Source organism: Watersipora subatra, chromosome 10, assembly GCF_963576615.1.
Source record: "Watersipora subatra chromosome 10, tzWatSuba1.1, whole genome shotgun sequence".
Taxonomy (NCBI): Eukaryota; Metazoa; Bryozoa; class Gymnolaemata; order Cheilostomatida; family Watersiporidae; genus Watersipora; species Watersipora subatra.
In genome coordinates this window covers 51,054,912-51,074,249 of record NC_088717.1, presented here as the reverse complement: position 1 = coordinate 51,074,249, position 19,338 = coordinate 51,054,912, and the positions used below count along the sequence as shown (strand labels likewise).

Here is a 19,338-nt window from a genome sequence, read left to right as displayed (position 1 = left end):
GCCCTACTTGTTAACTACTATCGGTATTAGCAATGACTTTCGTTATCATGCAAAGTTGGCTAGTGAACACAGCTCAATAAGTTATTGTACAACTCACATAATATGTGAGTTGTTATCACCACATCCGTACTAACAACTTTCACTCTTTGCGATGCATGCATTGATCTTGTACATGACCTATGAAATTTGTATCGGAAATCTGATGAGCTTTTGAATAATTATTTGTTTTTCATTGGCTAAAAATAATGCATAATTCAAATGTACATCCTTTAATTTCTATTATCAGCAATACATCTGTTAAATAACACATTAGTCTGTGTGAGTCTGAGCTGCTGGTGTTGTGAGCCACTTAAGGGAATACAACAGAGGCTCCATCATGACAAAGGTAAATGCTAACTTATCTTGCTTTAAGCAATAGAGATGGCTCTGACCACAACAGGCCTTATTTTCTGCTTATCTTTTCAATGTAATATTTTTCAATTCTATTATCCTAATAGCTATTTATGTATATATATACATAAAATGCATATACGTATTTATTTATATACCGTAAAACCTCCAATTGAACACCGTGAGGCTCTATTTCTAACCCTTCTTTTATAGAGGTGGTCAATTGGAGGTGGCATTCAAATAAAGGCTGACGGTGTATTTTTATATGATTCGTCAGAATTTTGATAAAATAAATTTAGCCCTTTTATGGAGGAGGCAAATTTCACCTATATTTTGCCTTCTTTTTTCAGTGAAGCGATATTAAGCCTTTTGGATGCAATAAATCTGCTAACTTACTTCCCACTCGCAAAGATCTCTTAATAAATATGCATAGAGAAACCAAGAAACATCTCTACCAGTTGATATCTATTGCTTAAAATTCACCTGCGATGATATTATAGCCTGTGTACTGCTTTGCAATTTATTGGAGTTTTCAATTTTTACTTCATTCTAAATTTGAAGATATATTTTTAATTTATATTTATACTTACCAATGTCGCATAAAAACTCATTGTACTCATTGATATGTTAGCTAAAGTTCGCAGCCAGACTAGCTTTTTACATGAATTAAAAGCGGGGTTACGAGCGTCAATCAACTGTAAGAATAGATTACCGCAATGATGCTATCAAATAATATGTTATAAATCTGCAAATTTATAAGTTAAATAAAGATAATCCATCAAATGCAACAAATATATATATATATATATATATACATGAACAAGTGACATAAATGAACCATACTTATATTACCTGCGGAAACGCGGATGTTTGCGCTGTATATCTTTATATGTCTACATATATGTAGTTTATACTATGATGATTAACTTGCATTTTAAGTGCTTCAAGCTCTATTTTTCAACATCAAGTTACTAAAAATATAATCATCATGCAATGGAAGACATAAAACCAAGTTCTGTTGAAACAGAAAACCTTCAGAATGGAATATTTTTGGCCCTGAAGCTACTTCTGTGCTATTAATTTTAAAAGGTTGTCTAATGTGAACTGCACAATAATTCCATAAATTCCATAACTATGGCGAATCATTGATAATCTTTCTACTAATTAATTAATTAATTAATTCTCCCAACTACTATTTCTTTCTTTATTCTACTTAGCTCTAAGAACTTTCTGTTTTAAAATCCTCACTGGTGATTGGTTGATCTAGTGGCTGGTTAGTAAGCTATACTGAGCTAGTCATCCTCTTTACTTTGTTTATTAGCTTTACCTTTGACCTTTGTATAACCTTTTGGTAAGAAATCAAGAAAAACCTTGAAAATGGTATTAAACCATAATTGAGAATGTATGTATACCAGAATGCTCTAGCTGTGGTTTAGACCTTAATGACAGTACTTGGCCGGTTTCTGGCTGTGATGAAATGGACATAAAATATGCAGGCAGTAAATCCATAAAATTCTATAGCTGTTAATAATACATATCAGCAGACATGGTGGAGAGTCAAAGAATTCATTCCTTATTTATATATCTGTGCTAGCCGTGCTTCCCGGCGTTGCGTCTCTTGTTGAAATTGAAACATGACCTGCTGTTTGTAGGTCAGGTATTCTAGACTACTACGCAACAGCTACTGTATTGATTTTTAAAAAGATGGTAGCTTTACTATACCCAACTTGTTCTTTGGTAAAGGTCCAGAGATTTTATTTCCAGCGCTGCCGGCTATTAATGTGTTTTATTTTCAGTATTTTTGTATACTAGTTATCATTTAAGCAATGAAAACCCAAAAAATAAGTCAGCGTACATTTAGAGTCATGATGTTGTGTTGTAGGTAGACATCGCTGCCATATTCCCAACAGGCATTGATGACAATCCGCAAAGTGTTGACATTCAAGACTTTGTGGCATCAGAAAAGATGAAGAGCAAAAAGATAATAATCAACATTTCTGGACAGAACTTTGTTAGTACTGTCGGCACTTTGCTGAAATATCCAAAATCTCGGCTCGGTAAACTTGTACGGAATGATCCTTCTGGTACCAATTATTTCTTTGAAAGCGATGCAGAAATATTCAAGGAGGTTCTCAAGTTTTACATAGGCGGTGAGCTGCACTGCCCTAAGAACATCTGCTATTCAGACTTTCTGTCTCACTTGGAATTTTGGGAAGTTGCTGCAGAAAATATTTCGGAATGCTGCATTCAAGAAGCGAAAAGCAGTAGCGACTTAGACAAACAATTTGATTATTTTAATAAAAATGTCAAGGCCAAGACCTACGGTGGTTCAAAAAATCAGAAAGCATACTTGATTTGGTGTTTTCTGACCGACCCATTCGGGCCAGATACGCAGTATCGCGCTGGTTCAAAAGCGTTTGCTGTGGGCTATTTGCTATTTACTCTGTTTTCGGCTCTACAATCTGCCATTTCGACTTTACCAGCTGCATGGAATAATGTCGAGACAAACTCAAGCTCTCAACCAACTCGGTTACCAGACATCAAGTACAACACTTCTTGCGAAGGGTACAACGACATGTGGCTCGTTCTCATTCCTGATGTTTTTGGCTATTTGAACCTCTTATGCTTCATCGTCTACGCGATTGAGATTTGGATCAGGTTCATCACGTGTCCAAATAAACGAAAGTTTTGGAAATCGATAAACGGTGTCGATATGCTCATTTCGCTCACTGAAACTGTATTCTACGTTATTGCACTTTTTGGTATCTTTGTGGTTGTGCCAAACGCAGATCAGTTTGAAAACAGCTCTTCGCTATGCGTTGCCGCTTTCTGCGCTCAAATGATCATAGTTGGAGTGGGACAGATGAGATACTTGCGACTTCTCAGCTATGCGTCTGTTTACAGGTTGGTACTCTTCCTAGTCCTATGGAATATTTGTGTACAAACTGCTCTCTGCTGTTTTGAACTTACACTAGTAAGTTGTTTGTTTGAACCATGTGACATTTCTCTAACATTTAAAGATAAAATATTGAACAGTTTTTTAATGTGATTGGAACAAATTCAGTTAATTGCATACCACCTCAAGTAATGTACAATAAGAACAGCAACAATAATTATTATTACTAGTTCACTTGCAAGTCTGTGCATGGTGAGAGATCATCATGAGTAATTAGGATATATGAAGAATTATCCAAGTACTGGTCAGGGTTTACTAGTGGTGTAATGGTAGTGAGCTTACCTTTGAAACTTACACCTGGGTTCAATTCCTTTGTGAGACCATTTTTTTTTTTTACAATTTTCTTAACTTGACTTTAGACATACAAACGCTGCTCATATTATAGGATAGATTATAGCAGCAATAATTATTATTATAGCAACAACTGCAATAGTAGCAACAGAACTAATAATAAAACAGTAAGCAGTGTTAGACATGAAAAAAGTACTATAAATAATGGTACAGAAATGGGATTTGAACTCAGACCTTAAAGAAAAGCCTTAGATCACGCTACATTACCTACAATAACAGCAGCAGAATTAATGACAAAATATTAGGCAATGGCAAGTTGTGATGCAGTATCAAAGCTCTACTTTTGAGAATTTTAACATTTAACAAATGCTGTTAAACTGCGTTTCATAGTTCATACAGTGCACTATGCATTGTAACTGTATATCAATATGGCATGTTCACACTCGATTTATTGAAATTGAGATTTCAGTGACTAAATATCTCATGCAAATAAAGTTATACAATTTCTGTTTACTCCTCTCGCACGCAGAGTATATTATATAAACATGTTCACCAACACATTCCGATAGACTTTCTATTTTTGTATGACCAGGAAATTGTCTTAACTGCTCTCATGCATTTAATATCTTGGCCAAACATCTCTCAGCAGAATCAACGCCATCGTCATCGCTTACTGAATCAATGCTAAATATGATACATGACTTGGTAACCAGCACAATAGAATTATCCAAGTATAGAGAGCTACATGTGTTTATGGTTCCACTGTTCATGTAGACACCTGGCTTTAAATTAGCGTACTTTAGAGTGACTTTAATTAGCGACTTGAGAGTAAAAACTAAAAACCTTGAACCTAATGCTGCCTTAATTTATTTGTCAGAATAGGAGAGAAGCATGAACTTGCGAGCAGTTGGAGGTGTTGTCTCCTCTCTGCTAAAGTATTTCTTGACCATAATTTAAGGGTAAATAACTCCATCATCCTTAATTAAAAGCCACCCAAGTAAAATCTTTTGTAGTCAAAATGAACAAAACTACTTGCTGGTAAACCGCTAAGATCAACGACCAAGTACCCATTTTCCTCTTTAGGATTTACTGTAAATTATTAATACATTTTTGTTTAAGCTCTGATTGCAGAGGTTATGCCAGTTTGTTTTCTCCATATGAGAATAGAAAATGCTTCAAATGGGTACAAATATACATATTTATATATATTTATGATATAAAGTTATAAACTTGGTCAAATCTTAAAAGACTGAATCAAAAAAAGCAGAATAAGAGGCTTTTCAGTTTTTGTAAAAGAACAGAAATCCCATTTAAGCACCTTCATCTAAACACACTTTGTATGTTCACACATTGACAATAACCAGTTGAAAGGCGGGCATGCACTTTGTTTCCAACTAGGAAATATCTTGACAACAGTGATAGAAAAATCAACTCCCACTAAAGAACACAAGGCTAGATGTAGGCTAGATAATGCATATGAGCAGCCTTAAAAGAGTTATCTGCTCCTTTGAAAATTTTCTGTGATTCCAGCTGAATGAGTTGCTTGTAGTGGACTAAAGGTACTGCTAATAACCTTCTACAGAAGCTGGAAAGAGTTAATTCTTCTTGTCTCTCTGCTTACCATGTCAGTTCTCATATTTGGACCCATGATCTATTTCTCTTCAATAACTGCCACGGACCAGGAGAATACCATTAGTAGTGTTCCCTCAGGTACATGCAGCTACTAGTGATGAATGTATTACCTAAATTAACATGACTAGTGCCCTGGGAGTCTAGTGTTCTGTGAGAGATTTTTGTGTGTAACAGCTATTTCCACAATTATTCCATAATGCAGCAAGGTGTTTAAGTGGCAGTTGGTAGTGTGCCTGGCTGTTAAGCTGAATGTTTAAGTTCGATACCTGCACTAGACATTATTTTCTCCTAACCTCTAAGCGTGTCTTCTAACATACTCAACTCTTATTATAGTAAAAAGTGGTACCTTGACAGTCCGCTGTGTTGCGAGGGATCGTCGTGTGTGCCAGAAAATAAGTACATGTATGTACACAATTATTCTTAAACATGTATGGCAAAGAGTTAATGCAGGTGGTAGTGTGCATGGTGCTGAAGCCCATAGTCATACAGTACATTCTTTTTCCCCAACCTCCAAGTGTGACGGAAAAAATAGTAGTTTATTTGTTAAAAACGAGCTGTAGAAGATGAATAACTGGCAATATATACATAATATATATATAACAATCTATATATATAACAATCTATATATAAAAAATTGTTTCCTCACCCCGAATACCCCGTATGGGCGGTAAATTCTGCTCTAACTCGGGTCTCCTACTAGAGACCTGGGAGTTTGAGCACTCACCTCAAGATCTTAGCTGTTCCTAATGGCGCACTTTTCTACAGCTCACCTGAGTTGATTGTTGTTGGTATTTGGGCAAGCCACATTTTATGCGCCGGTGTTATTGCGCCCAGTGCCCCAATGACTACTGGGATTACAGTTGTTCTTACATTCCAGCATTTTTCAATTTCTTCTCCAAGAGGGAGATATTTTTCTACCTTTTCTTTTTCTTTGCTGGCTATATTGTGGTCATTGGGTACTGCTATATCTATTATAGTAGCCCTCTTGTTCTCCTTGTCTACCACCACTATATCTGGTTGGTTTGCTAGGACATGCTTGTCAGTTTGGATGTAGAAGTCCCAGAGGATCTTAGCGCGGTCATTTTCATTGACCTTACCAGGAGCTTCCCACCAGTGTTGTGGTTTATTAAGGCCATACTCATCACATAGGCTTCTATACACAACACCTGCGACATGATTATGTCGCTCAGTATATATATATATATATATATATATATATATATATATATATATATATATATATATATATATATATAACAGTGGATTGATGCGCACATGTGCATGTGTCTGTGTGTGCGAGTAAGCGTGCATGTGTGGGAATGTGTTGGTGTGTGTCCATGAGTATGTGTCCATGAGTATGTGTCCATGAGTATGTTCATGCGTATGTGTCCATGTGTACGTGCATATATATGTGTCAATGTGTTTGTGCATGTGTAGGTTTTCATGTGTGTGTGCATATATATGAGTCCATGTGTATGGGTGCACATGTATGTGTCCATGTGTGTGTGAGTGTACATGTGTCCATGTGTGAGTGTACATGTGTCCATGTGTGTCTGTGTCCGTGTGTGTGCGTGTGCCCATGTGTGTGCGTGTGTTCATGGGTGTGCATGTGTTCAGGTGTATGTGTTCATGTGTGTGCAGTGTCTATGCGTGTGTCTATGTGTGTGTGGTGTCTATGTGTGTGCGTTGGTCAACTTGTGTGCCTGCATCCATGTGTGTGTGTGTCCATGTGTGTGCGTGTGTCCATGTGTGTGTCCATATGTGTGTGTGTCCATTTGTGTGTGTCTGTCCATGTGTGTGCATGTGTGCATGTGTTCATGTGTGTGCGTGTGTTCATGTGCGTGTGTTCCTGTGCATGTGTTCATGTGCGTGTGTTCATGTGCGTGTGTGCATCCATATGTGTGTGTATGTGTGTGCGTGTGTGTGTGCATGCGCGCTTGCATGTGTGTGTGCGCGCGCGTGCGTACAAGTGTGTGTGTTTGCATGTGTGGGTGTGTGTGTGCCTATGTATACATGCAGTCATGAGTGTATCAAATTAATTCTTTTTCTCCACATAAAATACAGTTATTTTGTGTTGTTGTAGCATATTGGTTTGTGATTGTCACTATGACAACAGTTGGCTATGGAGACATGTATCCTACAACTTTTCCGGGCTATCTAGTTACCATCGTGGTGATGCTTGTGGGTCTAACAATAACCGCTCTTCCTATTGCAATCGTGGGAGGAAACTTTGCTGTGGTTTATGAACACAACCAGAAGAGAGAGAAAGAGGAGCTTAAAGCAAACTACAACAGCACACCAGAAATATCTAAATAATTCACCAGTATCAATCTGTCCAACAGCACAAATATATATTCTATCCACATGTACATATGTTTATCTTCAATCAGCTGTCTTTCCTGTCATTGACCTTGTCTATATTATAATCCATCTTTATTCCGTTTTATATTTAACTATGTGTGCAAGTCATCTTTATTAAGCTGCTACTGCTCCGCTTGTCTGCTCCACAGTTTTACATTCTATTTCAGTTTCATTATCATCCAACCAAGATTTCTCAATTAAGCTTCAAAAGAGAGTAAATATAATCATGGTTGCTTGAAAAATATTTAATAGAACTATCAGTTGGAAGGCTTTTTGAGATGACATGAAAACATTATTTAGTAAAGTACAATTTTCCATGCACAAGGCTTTTGAATTAAAAGACTTTTTTTAGAAAATGAATCTGTTTACCAGACAGGTGATCAAACAAATATTTGCTCTTGGAAGGTTACTGGCTTTTAAAGACAACTAATACCCTGGTTGTTCAAAGCACTGTGTGAAACTGTTTGGTGTAATAAGTAACTGCGCAGTGATTCCAAAGTGCAGCAAAGTGGTTGATTGTTGCAGATGATGAGTGTCAGCTAGCCAGGCAGAAAGCCATAGCTTAGCATCTAATTGAAAACTTTAGTTTCCGAATCTCTAAGCATGGCTACAGAAAGATGGCTGGACACAGTTCTTATTATAGTAAAATAAATTGACAGGTAGCGTGTGAAGGATAGCTGAAGGTGAATAGAATATAAAAGTAGAAGAAGGCCAGAAGTGAATAAACATTAAGACACGGGCTTTACATGGTCTGACTCTTTGCTGTCTACAAAGAAGGCAAGCAGTCAACATACCCTAGGAGTGCAGATGGTGACAGTTGTAAAAATTTGTCATAGAGTTTCTCAAAATTTTTAAATTACATTATCTTTAGTACAAGAAGAGCCTTGTATGTTCGTCTTTTTTCTGAAGCTGTGGTTTTCATTTGGGGTAAATGATTGTTTCATATGGGTTTGAAATCTTCTGATTTTCAGTTTGGCAGCGCTACATTCTAGCAACTAGGCTAACCATCGACTTTTCAGTATAGTAGAATCATTGTATCTATAACTATTCTCTGTTTTTTTGGCGCATCTAGCGATATCGGAGATCGCTCTAGACTGCCAAAGTATTTGTGTATATAATATATCATTGCATTTCTATGTCTTTGCCAATCTTAAGATTCCAGCCACTTAACAAAAGAAGTGAAAATTGACAGAACAAGTCATGAAACTGCCAGTAGCTGAAAGTTAAGTGTAACTATTTTACATAACTTTTACTACTTGCTTCAATTTATTGCAGAGTTCTTTTATTTTACTACATTATTTTATAATACATGTATAGTAAAACTTTAGTTGTAGTTATATGTATATTTATATAAGTATATCTATATTTATACAAGTATATCTATATATGTATATTTATGCAAGTATATATATATATATATATATTTATATATATATATATATATATATATATATATATATATATATATTTATATAAGCATTTTTATATATATATAAATATATATATATATCCTTTTTTATTAAAGTGTTTTGTGTCTTGGGTAAAAAATACTTGTCTATTCTTTCTGGCCTCTAAAAATGAAATCTGCTAATGAAAGATAATATTGTGTTTGAAGCTTTGAACTCGAGGTGTATTTTACGTCTACGGACCCAATTCAATCAGCATTCAGATATTAAAGTAGCCAATTTTAATTTCTCTCAGTTGTTTCTCTTAATTTTGACAAGATTTTTTCCTTTACAATCTTGCTACTGACTTGTACCAAAGGTTGTTGAATTCAGCTAAAGAAACATGTCTATGAGTTGATGTTTGCTATCAAAAATGCCCTGAAGCGGTGATTTTCAATAATTTTTTTACAAAATCTTGAGGCACACTACCAATCAAAATAATACTGAATGACACTTTAATACAGTAGTACAATAATAACTAAAAATATAATAATATAATTAATAATATAATAATATATAATAATATAATTGATAATAGTAATAATTAATAATTTGTCTAATTTTTTCATACGCATAAATAGTGGGAAAGGAGGGTATTCATGCAAAAATATTAAAAAACCACACACAAACCTCTTGCTCAACAGATCTCAATCTCACAAATGCCTTGGATCATGCCAAATGAGGTGTCAGTAAAACACTAACATAAACATTCATACACATAACGGCAGCTCTAATAAATTATAATACAAGTGAAAGATAAAAACATGATCAGAATGACAACAAATAGCAAAATAAATTTCACATTTAGGAAACTAAGGATGCAGTCATCTACCTTGTTCATTTCTTATGCTTTTCACTTGTCGTTATATGCTTTCGAAAAAGTAAAAACGTCTATTTGTCTTGCTTGACCGCTCTCAACAAAGGGGTTGATATTGCTGCAAGTTGTTTTTGAACCCAGGATGCAACCAGAACTCGTTTAAAAGGCAGCACTTAACAGGGAAAATCAATTTTCCGTTAACCATTAATAGTGACTTCAATAAGATGTCAACCCATCAGACGTCAACCTTTTAAAATAAGTCAAGCTAAGAGCAAACACTCCGACCATTAATTTTATAGTCAAGCACAATTGAAGTGTTAAAAAAGTGTCAACAATGTATGATTTTCATGTATGAAGTGGGTGAATATTGATGCGTAAGAGCACTCTAGAGTTAGTAATACCCTTGCTTGTAGATGTTCACATTACAGATAATTCATGGTCAATAACGACAGGCTGAGATTAGATAGACTAAATAACAAACCAATGATTAAAAAACATTTGTTCATTATCTATTAATGTTGATTTAATATTTATAATATTTATTTAAAAATAAGTATCAAATAAATAGTAAACATGCATTTGATTATTATACTATTATAATGCATAGAGTACAGATATTGAAGTATAATTCTCACACTCAATAGTTTATCTGTATATACATATATCTCAAAGTTTGGCTATGTGTACTTGTGTAGTTTGTATAACTAATTATAACTAGTAGAATCTCGGAATAAAAAATATGTATCGCGTAAGATTTGATTTCGGAACCTCCCGTTTGTTAGACGACATGCCAAACCATTGCGCTAAGCGAGATTGATGGATTCATTGGACGAAATATGTCGCTTTGTGCGTGAAAATACGCTACCGCTCTCCGTTACGGCGCAACGTCAGTCTGTACATTAATAAGAGCGATAGATAACTAGCTTACTTAAATTAGCCATTGGCAATGTGCCAGGCTAATGACAAGTGGCTGAGTTTTAATACCCGTGCAACGCCAGGCATTCCGCTAATATTTTTCTAAATTTGTGATCAATACTATTGATAATTGATAATATCTTCTCTCACTTAGTAAATTGGTGGAGACCTCAAGATATGTGACACCGTATCAAATGCTTTAAAGGGAAATAGAGTTAATCATGTAGCACTGGCAGCTGCTTTTTTATTGCAAAATTGCAACTGATTAAAAAGCGGCGTCTATATCTGCCCATTATGTTCATTATTGATTATTGATTATTCATTCCATTGATTATGTTCAGTATAAAACTTATCCATCCACTGTTAGTAAACATCATGCTACAACATGCCACCGCACTAGATGCTAAAATTGTTCAAAAATTGAGAACTAGAAAAATAAAATAAGTTGTGAATTGTGTGACCTTGTTATTAGTGTCTATTTAACAGCTTTAGTGGCACATGTGTAAAGGCTGAAGTCTTTAAAAATAGCATTAAAGGTTGGACAACTCCTCAGACACAATACTATTTGACACATTACAAGGTACATTGGCTGGTGCTCCGGATAGGCATGATAAGTTTGTTTATGTCTACCTGAAAACTTGTGCTGAACAAAGAAACAAGATTATATGTCTTACTTATCATACTTCGACTAACACCCAGGCAGTCTCAAATGTTGTCTGCAATCAGCGAGTGTAATAGCTATACATACAATTATTCTCAAATGTGGCGAGGTGGTTGATTAGTGCAGGTTTTAGAATGTTATGGTACCAAATGTCACTAGTTTGAATCCCGTATGATGGTTTTGGATGAACAGATAGACGGATACGGCTCTTATTATAGTAATGACTTTGCCAGTCTTGTGTACTGTGAAGGATCATCATGTGAGCCAGTACAATACAGAAAATAACGATCTGCTTAATTATGTGAAAGTTTCTAATGCCGATGACTAGTACAGGTGTTACTGCATTGGACTACTACCAATACAGTAACACCTGTACTAGTCAGGTGTTACTGCATTGGACTACTACCAATGCAGTAACACCTGTACTAGTCTGGTGTTACTGCATTGGACTACTACCAATGCAGTAACACCAGAACTAGTCAGGTGTTACTGCATTGGTAGTAGTCTAATTCAGTAACACCTGTACTAGTCAGGTGTTACTGCATTGGTAGTAGTCCAATGCAGTAACACCTGTACTAGTCAGGTGTTACTGAATTGGTAATAGTCCAATGCAGTAACACCTGCACTAGTCAGGTGTTACTACATTGAACTACTACTAATGCAGTAATACCTGACTAGTACAGGTATTACTGCATTGGACTACTACCAATGCAGTAACACCTGACTAGTTCTGGTGTTACTGCGTTGGTCTGTAGATGTGCCTATAGATGGGCTGCAGTCCAGCATCATGTAACCGCAAGGGGAGACAATAATTAATAAAGTCTGCCGCAACTCATCATCGCAAAAGTCTGCATTAGACATTTGGATTAGACTGAAGCATGCAAGAGTTAGCAGCAGTGGGATTAGCACCAGTGAGATTATTCAGTAAGCTGCCAATAATTCATTAAATTGAGAAAGAGAAGGCAATTACCGAAATAGCTGCCGGTCTGTTAGACCACGAGTCAAGGGGCATTAGTCTAGAATTTAATACATCTATTGGTGTTCATGTTAGCATCGAACTGCAGTTCTGATCTCTATCCATCTTTAACAGGCAATATTTGCTAATGAAGATTTGTTTTAAATTCTAACATTATTGAAGTTTATTGTATTACACTCGCGCTCCTTATTCCGGCTTTTCCGCATCAGGGGTTGCCACTGCAAATGGTTTTTTACCATTTGTACGTGAAGTTTGGCACTAGAGCAATTGTGACTGGATGCCCTTCCTAACACCAGGTTCGAATCCTTGTGTGTCTCGAACCACTGGACCTGTTGATTATAAGCTGGCGCACTAACCACTCAATCACAGATACTCCCTTAATTCATAGTATTCATTTATTCATTCATATCATTTAAAAAAAAAAGTTTTTTTTATATTTATGATACACACAAATTAACAATTGGAAGAATTATAATAACGAGCAGCTATGGTTTAAATAAACAGCGAGAACTATCCATACATAGTTGTCGTTTGGGTGGGCTGCTTCGAGCCACACATTTAACCTTTACTCAAAAGTAATGTCAGATTAAAATGCATCAGAATTCAAATGAGAAATCTTCTTTGATGGGCAACTGAAGTTGTAATACGCACATGGCTGGTCCGGTCGAGAGATATTCACACAGTCATTTGGAGTGTAGTCTTTGCTGAACGTATGCCAGACATTGTGTGGCCTTTCATTAACCAAGTCGCACATGTACTTCATGTAATCTACAAAATCCAACAACAGTCGTTTCCTTAAAAGAAATGAATGCGTTTCCAGACAAGAAACAATACGAAATTTTTTACATAATAAATGAGGTAGAGGCAGGTTTATGACAGACGGTATAGTGAGCGTTTTTGAACTTGAAATCACCAACGAATGACCATAAGTGGGAAAATCGTAAATCACAATTCATAGTGATTGCACCTGCAACAGTTGCCAGCTAGCTGTCACCTGTTGATTAGAGTGGCTTATCACAAATAACTGATTATCAGCAGATTGGAGCTTGTCTCTGATAACTTTGCTGTTTACATATAATATTAGAATGCATGACTATTAATACGTTTACTTTGTCTCATTAAAAACTAATTTTTAAAAGGAAAGCATTATAGCAAAAATTAATTTACTATTACCAAGTACAGCAAATGCTGAATTGTTTGCTGCAACTTAAAAAAAATATAATTTTTTTCTTGGAAATTGTACAACAACTGATCACATCGAAAAGTCAAACATTGCATTTAAATTCCACAATCCGCAAGCTTAGCCTTTTAAAGTTACGCGACTGCTAATATTCTGACAGTTATTTAGTATCTAATATAAACTTTGTAAAGTTTGGGCCTTTGGCATAAATTGTGCATGAATCAATATCAATTACTTTTATTGGACCACACAAAGCTTGACTCCAGTGATAAAACTTCAAGTTTTAAATATGTACATCAAACTTCATGAAAATATGTTGATTGAACAAAAAGTACCATCCAGTTATTGAAGCTGGATAATATAATTTTTAAAAATTGAAGTTATGTTCCCTGTAATGTGTTGGTTTGTCAGGCACAGAGTTATATTGTTGGACCACAGAAATTAGTCAACACAATGTGACTATTCTAAAACATTCTCCAACCATATTACCTGCTGATTTTTTCTGTGTAGAAAAAAGGCGCTGCCTACACTACAAGCTTAAACAATTGTGCAAATCACAGGCTTAAACTGTTCCACTACTAGATACAAGGTTGATGATTAACAGAAAAACAAAATTTGAAAGTTTTTTTTCTATGAGCAGGTGGCGCCAAGTGAAGATTTTTTATATTTTCCGATGTCTAATAGTTAATAATATTGAACACAGGAAGCGGTGTAAAGCCTATATAAAATTTACAGCTCCGTCCAAGGCTGACTTTGCAAAGCTTGAATGTTTATTTCATTACTACAACCAAAGTGGTTGAAAGAATGAGAGAATGTTTTGGATAGATACTTATAAGTCGAGACATACCACCGTAGTATCCCAAGCTTCTGTAGCCATCAAACATGGTGAAATGACTCGTGTCAATCTTATACTCATTCTTCCACTTATTGTAGTAGTTGAACGCCTGTGCATTTTGTGACACAAACTGCAGGTGCTCGGCAAGTGCTTTGGGCGATGTAAAATTTCTAACATGGATAAAACTGTGTGGAGGAGTGATGGAAGCATAGTCCTCCATAGAAAGTCCACCCAGAGCTACTGGTATAGTCGTGCTGTTGGCTATAAGAACTTTCCAAAATTTTTCAGAAATGTAATCTTTGCATAAATTGTTTTCAAAGCTGAGATAAAACATATAGTCTTGCATTCGTGGTTGACCTCTCCGATTAATCTTACCGCTTATTTTTTTAAAAGTCGTTGGACACTCCTCTTTTCTTGGTAATGTATAAAGATCAATGGTTATATATTTAGATAGCTCTAAAACATACTCTTCTCGTCCACCGAGTATATTTTTGGTATCATTCCACTTTTTGCAATGTGAAACACACCAAAGCGCACGCAATTTTAGCATATTACGATAAGGAGTGTAGAAATGATTCAAGGGTGGTGTTATTTTCATTAATCTGGGTCGAAACACGTGGTAGCTTTCTTCTGTTGTCCTATCAAATGTAACACTGTAGTTGAATAAGCCATCCCATTGCGGCTGTAGTGAGGCGTTCCTTATTTTCACTTGAGGTTCTTTTGAATAAAAAATCCACAATTGTCCTGGATACTTTTGTGGTGGGGTTTTAAGATAGTAAATATCTTTTTCACTGAATGCAATCACATCCGCTCCAGCTGTACCGTTTGCTCCACGTTCATAGAAACAGGTATTTTTACCAGTTTTTACATGACCTCTGTGGAAACTGTGAGAATAATTTGTCAGTTGACGTATTAAAATTTTTTTGGCATTCATGGTTACTTGTATCCGCTCTGCTTTAGGTATTTTGACATAATTATACCTGTTTGTTGTTGATTTATCTACAATAAGAATAAATACAAAGTCTCGCGTCAGACGCCTTTGTCATAGCTTAAGAACTAAAAATCCTCAAAACTCACTGATTATTTCAAAGATTAGCTCCGGTTTATAACTTGTATATTTTGAAGAATAGTCGCTTCATACATTGCATGGCTAGAGTTTAGTAACACAGACGTGTTCAGACACGTTCAGACATGTTCAAACATGTTCAGGCATGTTTAGCGATACATGAAATAGCCTCAGTATAACAAGCAGCATGCTTTTCTATTGCATGCATCTCACCAGTTGCTATACCTTGAAGCCTGGTTCCCATATAGTACACAGTTCCGAGTATCGCCGGCAAGATCGCAAGGCTATCGACTATGGAATAGGAAACATACGCACCGAGTACTGCCAGTATTTGCAACAGTAGTCAACACAAAAGTTCAGTGCTGTTCAAATTTTGCAAGGAGCCGCCAGTAAAACCTTTCCCAATGTACAGGTGAAAGTCAGCACTTTTAAAACGACATGGCAAGTGACCATTTTATGTGACAATCAGCGACACAGCCTTATGAGAACATAAGCCGTCGAGTATATCACTGCAAGTGTTTTGCTACACGAGATTACAGCCGGGGTCTCGCAGCCGATATGGGAAATACGCTTTAGCTATGATAATTTAGCATATAATTATACCTGTTTGTTGTTGATTTATCTAAAATAAGAATAGGTACCAAGTTGAGTCAAGCCACATTTAGCTTTGTCATAGCTGGAGAACTAAAAATCCTCAAAACTCCCTGATTATTTCAAAGATTTGCTCCAGTTTATAACATGTATATTATGAAGAATTGTCACTTTGTACATTGTATGGCTAGAGTTGTGTACCACAGACGTGTTCAGACACGTTCAGGCTGTACACGAAATAGTCTCAGTACAACAAGCAACACGCTTTTGTCACACCTTAAAGCCTGGTTCCTATATAAACGTCCCGAGTATTGCTGGCAGGATCCCAGTGCTATCGGCGGTGAAGTTAGGACCTATACTCCAAGTAACGTGGTATTTGCCGAATATTGCAAGGCTTCAGCTCTATTCAACTTGCAACAGGCTACAGGCAAAACCTTCCCTAAATGCACTGTACAGGTAAAGATCAGCATTTTTGAAACTGCGTGATGAGTGGCCATTTTTATGCGATTATCAGCGACGAGCTTTATGTGAACATAAGCTGCCGAGTCTAGCGGGGCAAATGTTAAGCTGTGCGAAATCACAGCCGGGGTCTCGCAGCCGATGTGGGAACCACGTTTTAGCTATGCGCCGTGTTTATGCTTTTAAACCTTATTGAGAATAAATTTGTCAACAGAGCAAACTTAAAACTTTTAGTAATAATAAAATATGAACAATTCAATTTACTAAAATTGCTAAATTACACCTCCGGGGCCTTCTACTTCCGGACTGACAGGCTGTCTTGGCAAACCAGCCTAATATTGTAGCGATAGACAAAGAGAGCAAGAGGGCTACCATAACAGATATAGCAGAACCCAATGACTGCAACACAGCCAGCAAAGAAAAAGGATAACCTGAAAAACTACGTGTCTCCCACTCAGAGATAAGATTGAAAAATACTGACATGTAAGAGTAACTATAACTCTAGTAGTTATTAGAAGTTTAGTATACAGATACATATACTATATAAATGTTATACACACACACACACATATATATATATATATATATATATATATATATATATATATATATATATATATATATATATGTATCTTATATCTCTATCTTATATATCTATATATATTTATTTCTCAAAGTTTGTCATATGTAGGTTTGTAGGATTGATTGTCCGGCTATAGATCTTAAAATCTTAGAATAAATATTCCGTACCAAAAAAGATTTGTTCTCAGACCCTGCCTCGCCAGTCTTACGCCTTACCCACTAGACTACAGAAATCAAATTGCTAGCTTGCCAATATAAATCATTATATGGGAGCAAATACCTAACTGCTTTGCGTATGACGAGGGTCATAGCATAACGTCACCAGAAGCTGTTCGCTCACATTATTAAACAGGTTAATAGCGAGTAACTCTCACTACTTATTGTTTATAAGACAAAACGCTTTTTTCATAATATGTAGTTTGATAGTTAGAATGGCAAATGTCGTTATATGTTAAACACAAATCAATTTTCTGTCCAAATACTTTTCTATTACCCGGGCAGCGCCAGGTAGCACTGCTAGTATATATATATTTCTCAAAGTATGCGTGTCCCTCCAGCTATAGCTATTAGATATTAAAATAGCTTAGCTGGACAATGCTTACGCAATGTCATGGTTTACCTTCATTAGAAGCCCAGCGCTTATTACTGTAACTAGCTTACATGAATCTTCCATTGGCAGTGTGCCAGGCTAATAGCTTAAAAGTTACAGTCATTTGACAAAGTTTTAAAACCTTTACAGTTGTTTTTATTTTTCTCTTAATTGATTTCAACTACACGAAACACTTATCTCATGATATGTAGTTTGAAAGTAAGAATGGGAAAGTTTATTATATGTTAAATACAAATCAATTTTCTGTCCAAAGACCTTTTTATTACCCAGGCAACGCAGGGTAGCGCAGCTAGTACATATATAATATAATATACATGTATGTCTATATATTATGTGTATGTGTAATATATATTATAGACATATAAATAAGCCTGCGACAGTTAAAACTCTTATATACATGCATCTGTACTTAGTATAGTACTCTTACTATATACAAGCTTTTTAACTGCGGTCAGGTTTTCTCAAGTTTCATCTTGAAACATCCTGGCTATCAGATCCTCAAACATCAATGACAATCGCAAATGATAGAAACACACCAATACTTTTTGATAAAATCTACAAAATTTTGTGTAAGTCCATGTTTAAATGTAGAGGAAGTAGTACTTTCAAATAGTCTGGCAGAAAAAGACATAAAGAAGGCAAGGAAAAGTATGATTGTCTCTTTGAGAGATGATATAGTTTGTAGGATTACATGACTTGGTAATGGAGCTAAGACAGTTTCCAATACGAAGCAAATTTTCTACTCAATGAAGGTGAATGTACTGATGGATGTAAACTTGGGGCAAAATGTCTCGCTAAAAGAAAAAAGTAAGGCAATTGAGAGAGACATAAAGTTTTTTGTTGAAATAAGATAAAATTTTGAAACATTCTACATGCATTCTGTTGTATACGCAGACGTATCTTGCGCGCCTGACTATGTTACAGGAACTTGGGCTAAGGGAGCCAGATAGGTTTTGGGAAGCAAAGCCTCTCACACAGGCTTGCAGGATTATGTAGCTTTCTCAGCTTATTGATAAAGCTAAGGAATAGCTGACTAGATATGGAGAAGGGTGTAAAAAAGAGAGCATTCTTCTTCCTGCTACGGAGGCGGGAAGTTGTGGTGAGTGAATACACAACAGTTTCTATCTAAGACCTAGAGGAAGATCATTATAAACATGTGTGACGTATATTCTATGACAGAAAATAAGCTAATAATAAAATTTAATTACTTATTCTATTTAAAAATGATCTACAAAGTTGCGAAAGGTTAACACTAGTTATAACTTTGTTCTGTATTCTGGATAGCCGGGCGGAGTGAGCATTGCACAGCAATATAGTCAATTTGTCAAGAGATAGTCCAAAGTAAACATCTAAGCTGTATATACACTCTTCTCAACCCGCTCCCCCTGTCTATACATCAGTAGCCAAAAAAAAATTAACACTCATAGATTGACTGAGTGAAGAGTATCGTACTTTCATATTATAACTAAATATGTGAATGTTTTATGTAAATTTCTTGCATAGATGATGATATTTGTTTCACTTAGTATCAGTGAAATCGTTATTTCCATTAATTACAGTTGCTGTTTGTT

At 35.8% G+C, this 19,338-nt stretch overlaps 1 protein-coding gene across 1 annotated transcript; it reads left to right on the top strand.

Annotated features, from left to right (window-relative positions):
* The first annotated feature begins 376 nt into the window (after positions 1-376).
* LOC137407184 (potassium voltage-gated channel protein Shaw-like) lies at positions 377-7,585 on the top strand. Its single transcript, XM_068093787.1, has 5 exons — positions 377-385; positions 1,151-1,174; positions 2,372-3,294; positions 5,187-5,347; positions 7,353-7,585. Exons 1-5 carry the CDS (start codon positions 377-379, stop codon positions 7,583-7,585), a joined length of 1,350 nt encoding a protein of 449 aa, XP_067949888.1.
* The last annotated feature ends 11,753 nt before the right edge of the window (positions 7,586-19,338 follow it).